The sequence below is a fragment of the Scardinius erythrophthalmus genome, assembly GCF_964197995.2.
Source record: "Scardinius erythrophthalmus genome assembly, chromosome: 19".
Lineage (NCBI taxonomy): Eukaryota > Metazoa > Chordata > Actinopteri > Cypriniformes > Leuciscidae > Scardinius > Scardinius erythrophthalmus.
In genome coordinates, this window is record NC_138239.1 from 3,038,141 (window position 1) to 3,048,587 (window position 10,447).

Consider the following 10,447-nt stretch of genomic DNA (forward strand, 5'->3'; position numbering starts at 1 on the left):
AGAATCATAGGAGGCTGGTATGAACAGCTTTATTCCATGCTGTCATCGCCACTGGTCTCAAACCAGGTCTTCATTATGTTGTCATTTTCTGCTCATTGAGCACTTTACAACAATCTTGTTTCTACAGGGACTTTCAGCATGTTTCTTAATACAGCATCTGATGTTTACATTGTGTGGCATGAGAAAGTTGCATAAATCACATGAACCCTAATCATAGCAGTCAGATTTAAACTGATTTACAGAAATGTTATTCAAATCAGATTTTAAACAATGAAGCTTGAAACAGATTTGTAAAAAAAAAAAAAATTGTATATTCACACTTGCTAATTTTTATTCCATTAAGATTAGGACTGACAGTCTTAAAATAGCAAAGATGTGCAGATGAGTGGATCCCTTGGACCAGGACTGAAAAGCCACTGCATTAGCAAATGAGAGTTCTAGAAAGTCACTAGAGGGCTTTAAAATATCTACATTCATTCACAATTTTACAATCAAGAAACTGACAGCAGTCAAAGATAACTTGTCAACTAATGAGTACATGTGTGCAAACAAATGATAGACTAGTTTCATGTACACTATAAAAAAAACAGGTCAGAAATAAAAGAGTTCAGTTTTGTATAACCACTACAGCTTAATATGATTAAACTTCAGTGGAAACTGATTACAAACAATTAAGTGTCACAATATGCACAAACACTGAGAGCACAGGAATATTATAGGGAGACCAACTTCATTGCATCTGCAGTGCTTAATGAGACAAGGTGTTCCTTGCAGAGCGCTTTTGGAATTATTTGGAATTCTTAAGAGCATCACATCATGGGTAATTATTTTCACCAGGAAATTTACAGTTAAACAAAGTAACAAACTGATGACTTCAAAAAGTATATCAATTAACTTGGTCTTACACTAGCAGCCTTTTTTTTTATTCCTTATGGAGAAAAACCTTTGCAAGTCCCATATAACAATGCAGCCAAAGGGTTGCAGGCCATATGGGACTTACAAAATGTACAATAGGACTGTTTCACCACATTGGCAGAATGAGGCACTTCCAATTTAAAATGTTAAACCAGACATGACGTGAAATGAGAAGTCAGATGCAAGCATAGATTGGTTTGCCAGTTTTATTGAGAACCTCCCTTTTGCCCTTGAACCATTACAGGACCAAGTGAGGCCTTGCCTTCCCACTGAATGCCTAGAGAGAAGAAAAGCCAAGTTAGAGCACCTTTAAAAAACAAAACAAAAAAAAAAACACAACTTCACAAACCTCCATAGGGAGAAGCAGCAAATTCACTATCAGGACCACATGTTGAGTCACAGCAGTCACAAACTTGGTCATTTCCATCAGCAGCAGACCACCTGCAAAAAGACAAAGACATGAAACCTCCAACATCAGAAAAGTCAACTTGAATAAACCCCCCAAAAAACCCATGTACCCATTGGCAAAGGAACAGGATTTGCGCTGAGCATCACTGGGTGCAGAAGCAATAGTTGCCTTCAGAATACATGTTATGTAGATCTGCAAGGGATGACAGACAAGTCACAAAACCAAAACAGATGGAGAAGTCAGAATAACTCATATTCATAGTACATACAGAAGGACTGTTGCCCTCCCGGAACATGAACGCCTCCAGCTGGAACTGGATCTTGTCAACCTGAGACCGAGGCATGAAGCGGGAGCTGGACGCTGTAGTTTTGGCATCCACAAAGCACCTGACAAAAAAAAAAAAAAAAAAAGCACCTCATGAATGTCAACTGTAGAGCATCATGCAACTAGACCTTACCCATGACTATGGTTACAAAAAGCAACATAAACAGTCCTACCACATCAAGGGCCATGACCTTACCCATGATTCTCAATGAAGGAAAATCTTGGAAAGGAGTTCACATCAGGTACTTGAGTGGCCACACAGCGGTCCACAAACACACGCAGAGGCACATGATTGTACTGCTTCACAGATGCCTCGATGTTAATAACGCCACCCAGGAAATAGGAGTATGAAGGCCTCTGATAGGACCAATCATCTACAAAAAAAAAGAAAAAAGAAAAACAATTAGGCACAACCACAATAGCAAGGGTAAATGTTAATTTTATTGAAAGAAAACCTGTACCAACCCATCATGATCTTCAGGGAGAAGAGCAAGACTTCTCCACCAGCCTCAGTTGATGCATAAGGGACCCATGCTGGCCTCAAGGCATCACTGCTTATATTCTGAAGCCTACGGTTTATGAAAGTACCCATTAAATGGTCTCCCAGTTGCACGAGAAAGTGCAGAAAGTCACAGAGATCACTTACCTTTGATAATGGCATTGAACACCAACAATTGCACCTTCGGACCGGGTAATCGGAGTACCTGCAAGCGCCTCAGGGGTGTAGGTAAGAGAGAAGGTGTAGACAAGCTCATCCTCATTCATCTGGAAAAAGATTGTGGTTACCAAGAGGGTCATCCCGAAGACATCACATATACCAAGACAGTGCCCTCATAATGCTATGAATGGGAGAAGGTGCACTGTGTAATATAGTAGAATTCCTGAAGAGCAAATCACCAATTAATCAAGTCTCCACATCACTACAGCTGCCCTCAGAAGCTCCAGTGTTGCCAGAGATTGTCAATGTTTTGGAGACATACACATTGGCTGTTCCTGGGTTAAAAACTAGCTTTAACACTTACGGCACAAGATTTGTTCTGGTTTAAGCTCCTTTCATACCAGTTTCCCTGAATAACCCTTGAGGGGTTATTAAAAAGGCAAGTAGCTTGAAAATTCAGGATTTAACAATTTAAATAAATAGTACTATTGCAAATGACAAATAACTTTCCTTGAAAGATTTTGGCTCTCTTCTGCCACACCAAAATAACCCATTAAGATTTATGAGTTCTTACCATCAGCACACTGTTGCAGTCCTGTAATTCATACTCAAAGATGAGCACTCTAGACGCAGGATCCTGACCAACAACAGGACATCCACCTAGAGACAGACCAGTTGGCTGGATCAATTGACCATTGCTGAAAAAGTCCTGCTGGACCTCTACAAGAACCCGGTTCTCGCTGCATTGAACCGCTACGCTGCTGGGAGTCACGGGTTGCCTCATCGGGAAGTTCCCCGCCAACTCGCGCTGCACCTCAGGAACAATGGGATACCTCCAATCCAAAGGCTTCACTGGACCCTGCAACAGCTGCTTCTCCTGAGTGCCAAAAGGATCCTGTGCAAAGCTTTTGAAGTCGGGACCCAAAGGACTCTGATACTGAGAAGCCACTTGCAAAGGGTTCCAGGGCCCTAGAGGAGAAAGGCCAGGACTTCTGGAAGCTGGATCTGATTTTGGCCCCATGCTTCTTGGTCTATGACTGTACCTTAAACTTCCCCAGACATCATGCAGATCAAATGCAACAATCACTAAGACAACTATCAGAAACCCCATCCTAACAAACTTTGACACAAATGCCACAACACACACCACTGCTTGGCTTTGCCTGTTTGTATACCTTTGAATTAAGGTGGCTCCACCCCTTTGACCTTAATTGATTACCTTTGATTCTCCTCTGGACCTGTAGAGTTTATGCATTAGCCAATGAAAACGTGCTATAATGTCACTAGCCAAAAAGGCAATTAGGAAACTAACCATCCATGATAGAAACTTAGGCTATATTCAGACGGCAGGCAAATGCAAATCTGATTTTTTTGTTCATATGTGATCTGTTTTTCTAATGACATTGATTTGTCAGAGCTCATAAACATTACAGTGACAGCTCTACAAGCAAAAAAAAAAACTACAAGGTTTACAAAATTGGCAGGATATTTTTTACTTGGGGCATTTGGAAACAAAGCTTTCCTATTTCCAAAAGTAATCGCATGCATCTCTGATTTTTATATTGCTCAGTGTAAAAATAATTGCTCAGTTTTGGGGGAATCCAGCGGGATGGGAAGCAAAATCACTATTAGCCTAATCATGCGATTGGCAGGGGACAGGAAAAATGTCGGCACAACACCTGGAATCATAATAACACGATACCCAACTTTATTCACAAATATAGGCTACCGTTCATATAGCCTAAATAAACTATACATTTTAACTTTGAACTCAATTCTAGTTTCCCTTCATCTTTATGCTCTCCTGATTGCTGAATGACGTGCTCCACCCGTAACAGTTTGTGGTGGTAATGCACCAAGCTGATATCCCAATGCCAACCACCAATAATAAAGGGGAATGCGGCGGCTTCCCCGTGCACTTTGTAGCCGTTAAAATCACAATTAAAACGGAGTCAGACATGAAAGCCACGCTGCAACCACTGTCGCCGGAAAATGATACCTCAGTTGTGCTCACCGACATTCTGCCAGGTCTGAAGTAACCAACATATTTTACGAGTTGAGAAAGACGGCGTAATGCGTGCGTGCCTGTGTGTGTTTGTATGGATGATTTATATGAAATTTAATGTGCATTGTTTAAGATGGCTTTCAGTTCAATAAAATAACATAAACAACTACATTTTGGATTTTTATTCAACTAAGGTGGGCATCCTGTGATCTACTGTATTTTTTTAGCCCGATCTCATGAAAGTGCGTATAGCGCGAATGATATTTCTTGTATCATTTATACGCCTAAACCATAGACTGTAAAAAATAGGCCAAAACGAGTTTTTGCGTAGCCTACATATGATACGCAGTTTTCACGTGCATATGATACGCACTTTATGGCGTGTAATATGCACGCCCTCCTCACCCCTAATCCTACCCAAGGGGTTTACAGTGCGTAGGCTATCATTTGAATGCAAAAAAATCGTTTAGGCCTATAAGGGCCGTGCACAGGGGGGTGGCCCGGTGGCTAGAGCCACTGCCCCTCTGCCCTCATCGACTGAGGTGCCCTTCTTCCCCACCCCCACCGCTCCGCTCCGCTCAAAGCATTCCACTGATTCCACTAATCCGCTCCAGGTTTACCCGCTCGCTCCGCAGCATCACTCACAGTATAGGAAGGTATGCTATACCTTTTACGCATTACAAGGTAGGCTATGCAAGACAGTGGTTGAATCTGCGAAATTAGTCATTTGGTATTTTTTTTTTTTTTTTGTATTTATGTCGGTAATGTTTTGTTCTTGGTCTTCTACTAGTGCTAACAACTTGTACAACATATCCACGTTCTTAGAATTAGCTGCTTGTCTAATCAAATTATTGTACTCTCGATCAGATCTAATACAAATAACTAAATTTTCTGTTGTTGGCACACTTTGTAGACAAGGTAAATTGGGTAAACCAAGCCCTGGGTATTTTTGAGAAAATGAAAGCTCAGACGGGCTAATCTAGAAATCTTCCCCTTATGTCGTCATAAGGGGAAAGGTCACCTCCCCTTTCTCTTCTATGCCTTGGCCGCCCATGAGAAAATGATCTGCGCGAGCATTGACAAGCTAAGCCATATCGCATTAATATCGCGGACGTATCGCCTGCGATAATTAATGCTATATGGCTCAGCTTGTCAGTTAACTACGGCTCTTTGTAGTAAATGCCGCTCCATCTGAAAGCAGGTGATGGCGATTTACTGCAAATCAAGGAACCAGCTTTGCTGACGAGATGTGCCTAAAAATGTCATGCGATATATCGCCCAGCCCTACGCGAGCGTGATATTGGTTTTTCCTCGAGAGACATCATGGCTTACAAACGAGCGAAGCATGGCAGTTGCTCAGTGTTTGGATGTACAAATGAACACAAAAGTATTTTTTTAGTTCCTTCTTCCGAGCCTCTGAAGAACCAGTGGGTCATGTGAATTTCTGATGTGTAATTGTTCAAGTTCAGACAGATAATCTTTCTCTCAAAGTTGTTCAATACTGTTTATGCATCAGTAAATCAAGTCAGTGACTAAACGATCAACTTCACGTCGTTTCTCTTAGGATGAAAATAATCTTACTTAAACTGTGATTAATATATATACAGAAAGCAATCAAAGAACAATCCCTTACCAATCGCCCAAGCTGTCAATCACACAGCGCAAATTTATCTGGACACTTGCCAAAACCCGTTATGAAATCAATGATGCTGTTACACTGCACAACGAATCTCTTACTGTACTTACCTCATGTTTGCATTGGTGAAAGCATTAGTGACAGTGCAAAAACTGTTGCAATGATAAGATCTTCATTCACGCGATCAACAGGCTGTCATCTGCTCAATGCTCATCACTGCAACCTTTTATGTGATGGGAATAGATCTAAATACCTAAAAACTTCTCACGATTCGTTAATCTCGATAGCTGTAATAGTAAAAACATATAATAGATGTAATAGTAAAAGTATTCGAGAGAGTTCCACATGTAATGCTAGCTATTTCATATGCAAGCATGTCAGCCAATCACAGCAGTGGGCGTTTACACTGAAGTCTCACAGCCAATCACAGCAGTGAGCGTTTACACTGAAGTCTCACAGCAGCCAATCACAGCAGTGGGCGTTTACACTGAAGTCTCACAGCCAATCACAGCAGTGGGCATTTATACTGAAGTCTCACAGCCAATCACAGCAGTGGGTGTTTACACTGAAGTCTCACAGCCAATCAAAGCAGTGGGCTTTTACACTGAAGTCTCACAGCCAATCACAGCAGTGGGAGTTTACACTGAAGTCTCACAAATACACGCCCCTTCAGAGCGTTCAAATCAGAGGCTAAAATCAAGCTAGGAAATATGCCTTTTATTTCTAAATTATAACAACTTTTGATCTAAAAAACATACTAACATTATAAGGGCACCCCAGGAAACATTCTAAAATAATAAAATAATCCATGCAATGGGACCTTTAAGATCTTTTAGGACATGGTACCAAATAGAAAGGTTTTGCTGTAAAAGGAAAAGGTAAATACCAAAATGTAAACCGGTAAATAGTTTCTGTTATTATCACCAATGTGTAATTGTGAATCATAAACAATTAGGTTGTCAAGATCTTTCAGGACATGGTACCAAATAAAAAAGTGTTGCTGTAAATGGAACTGGTAAATATAAAAATGTAAAACAGCAAATAGTTTGTTATTATCAGCAATGTGTAATTGTGATGTTCTATCAAAACATCTACAATAAAGTCTAAAATGTATTTGAGCGTGTGCTGTCTTCTCTTTTAATTGTATATTTTGTAATAACTGGATAATTTGTGTTAACAAGCAACCATCCCCTTAGTGCCCCTTTTTTTGGTTTAGGCCACTGCCCCTCAAAATGTCTGTGCACGGCCCTGCCTATAAATGATACGAGAAATATCATTCGTGCTATATATACGCACTTTCACGAGATCGTGTTGGATTTTGCCCCCGTTTTTTCGTGGGATTGGGATTGGATGGGATTTTTTTTTTCTGGGAGTAGGATGGGAGAGGTTTGAAAATCCACTCCCGTGTCACCCAGTGTCCACTGACGCGATGCGAAGCGAGCAATTTCAGTTCATTCATGCAAGTTGAGCTTCACGCTCGCGCGTGCGGATCAGTTCGGGACAATGATCTGTTCATGGGCGTTTCTTCAACTACGGGCACTTTTAGGCTTGTGAAGTTGAATAAAAAAAACTTGTTCAAAAGTCACGTAACACAGTCTCATAAGTTTAAATAATTTGTCTAGTTTTAAGGTCTGTAAGAGGACAAACTTAGATTAGGCTACAAGAGAAATTGTTAATATTTTACATTTTTTCTGACCTGCAATGAACAAATGTCATTTCCACCACATCTCTATATACAGCTGTTATTTAAAAACAGAATAACTTATGCCACTCAAGAATTGTCTAAGATCATTTTTGTAACTAGTTTTATCAGTTTTTCCACAATGTACAAAAATTATACATTTGTCAATGAGATAAATTGACTGCCCTAAGGACCAAATGGTGAACTGTACACCTGTCACACTCTGAAATTTAATTTTGGTTTGGGCAAGAGCTTATTAGAAAATAAATAACTTGAATTTTTATATTAAGTAGAGCATGATCTCGTAAATTGTGGATAAATTTTTAATGTGTGATGAGAACTTTTTAAATGTTTTTAAAAAATGTGTGTGGTGATGGAAATGACAGGGTGGTGGTGGAAATGACTATGAATTAACGTGAATGTAGAGAAACAGTAATATTTAGAGAAATATTTATTTGAAAAATATATTTTGAAAACTCTTAAACTCATCACACTCAGTAAACTCAATTCACAACGTCAATCTACTCTTGCAATCCATATCAATAGTACTTTGTAATCATAAATGTCATTTCCACCACATGCTGTCATTTCCACCACAGAGGGCAGTGTGGTGGAAATGACATTTCTGTAGTTTTTTTGTGAAAAAAGGGAAGATAGCTTCACTGATCAGCTTTGAATTAATACTCAGCATCTTATGCATGCAAAATACTCTTATTTAACTTAAATTTTTTTACTTTTTAACAACACCCTTGAAGGTACAGCATGTTTCCACCACATGCTGTCATTTCCACCACAGAGGGCAGTGTGGTGGAAATGACTGTGGTGGAAATGACATTTCTGTATTTTTTTGTGAAAAAATGGAAGATAGCTGCACTGATTAGCTTTGAATTAATACTTAGCATTTCATGTATGTAAAATACTCTTATTTAACTTAAAATTTTTAACTTTTTAAAAACACCCTTGAAGGTACAGCATGTTTGGAAATGACGTAGAATAAATATATTAACTCGTCAAGCAATATTTACCTTGATTTTTCTCATTTGTTCTTGATGAAAATTTAAAATTGCCTCCATGTCCAACATGTGCTCTGATGTCTCTGAACATTTCCATAGAAACCACCTAAACAATCTTTCACACAAACTTTTTATAGGGACATTACAGTGTTGTGGTGGAAATGACACCAATACTGTGCGACAGCTATATTTTGTATAAAAAGTAATATTGATGGTGGTCTCACATTAAATACTATAATGTATTTTAATTATTTTACTAGTGCTTAATTTAAGTATATTAATAGTTACCAGATAAGTCATACTTTTAAACTGTATTTTCATTGTTGAAGTTAAAAAGTCTGGGTGTGCGACAAGGAGAAAACAGTGATTTTGACACCTATAAGGAGGTTGAAAAGTATGAAGAAATCATAATAGAAAGGTAGTAAAAAGTTTTTAAGGAGGTTTTATTGTTAGTTTGAAAAAGAAAGAGGATTTTGTCCAAAGTATTTTTAAAAATATGACCAAAGTACATAAAAGTGCCCATAGTCTAAGAATCACCCTCATACGGGAATCTGATATTGGATTAAAACAACGTGATCAGCTACACACAAAAAAATTGAGTGCTAAGGATCGCAGTGTGAACGTGGCCGTGTCTTCTAAAAAGCACCTGAGCTCACATAAATAAGAGATTATTCATAAATATATTTAAAATACAAATTACATAGACGAAACAGTTACTTTTGAGTTAGTTTAGTATAATCACTTAAGTCCGTGTGCACGCGCATCACTATGTAACAAATGAGCTGCAAGGAAAACAATAACTGTCCCGTTTTTATTCTTCACTGTGTATTTTTAATTCTTTGGATGTGTAATAACACTTTATTACTTGACTACTTCTGATTTAATTCAACAATGAGAGATAAATCAACATATTGATAAAACATTTTTTTCAGTTTCAAGAGGTGGAAAGGATAAATATTGTTGCACTGATCACAGGTAAAGTCTAAACATTTTATGACCGAAACCATTTTAGAAATACCGAGAAAGCATTACAATTCACTTAATACCTTTCCAAGTTTTTTCCAACAAGGTTGTTTTAATGCATCCACAAAACCATCACATAAAACATGGAGACCTCTTGTGGCTGATGGGATACATTGTACATACATGCATAATTTACTATATAAATGATTTGTTTTATTTTTACACAATAAAACGTCTTAATTCCCAGAAAAGGTCAGTTTTACCATTAAGGACTTTGTAAAAACTTTTACATGCATTTGTAGTCACATTTTTAGTAATACAAGAATTGTCAAAAACACATACCAACTTGACGTTAATGCATTGACAAACTTCCCTTATTAAACAAAAAGTACAGTAGTACCATGGTAAAGTGATGGAGTTAGATGGTAATACCACAGTACTTTGCTGCAGTGTTATAAAATAAGTAATAATAATAATAATAATAATAATAATAAAACTTAGACCAAGGTAACATTTCTAATTTTCATTTACTAAAACTTAAAAATAAGGCAATATAGATTTTTTAGTAAAAATGACAAAAGCACATAAAATTACTTAAACTTAACCTTTATGTATGTATGTATATATATATATATATATATATATATATATATATATATATATATATATATATATATATATATATATATATATATATATATATATATATATATATATATATATAACCATAATAGCATATAAATAATATGCAAATAACATTCTGTACTTAATACAGTAAAACAATTTATGCTCTTCAAATCCTCCTTCCACCCAGTGTAGAATAAGATAAAGAGACAAAGCATT

The 10,447-nt window shown here is 37.6% G+C and overlaps 1 protein-coding gene across 1 annotated transcript; it reads right to left on the reverse strand.

Annotated features, from left to right (window-relative positions):
• Window positions 1-3,524, reverse strand: LOC308680008 (zona pellucida sperm-binding protein 3-like). Its single transcript, XM_081347889.1, has 8 exons — window positions 2,881-3,524; window positions 2,295-2,413; window positions 2,114-2,217; window positions 1,845-2,022; window positions 1,593-1,710; window positions 1,434-1,516; window positions 1,265-1,356; window positions 1-1,192 (listed from the first exon to the last, which is right to left on the reverse strand). Exons 1-8 carry the CDS (start codon window positions 3,415-3,417, stop codon window positions 1,122-1,124), a joined length of 1,302 nt encoding a protein of 433 aa, XP_081204015.1. The 5' UTR covers window positions 3,418-3,524; the 3' UTR covers window positions 1-1,121.
• Window positions 3,525-10,447: the final 6,923 nt, after the last annotated feature.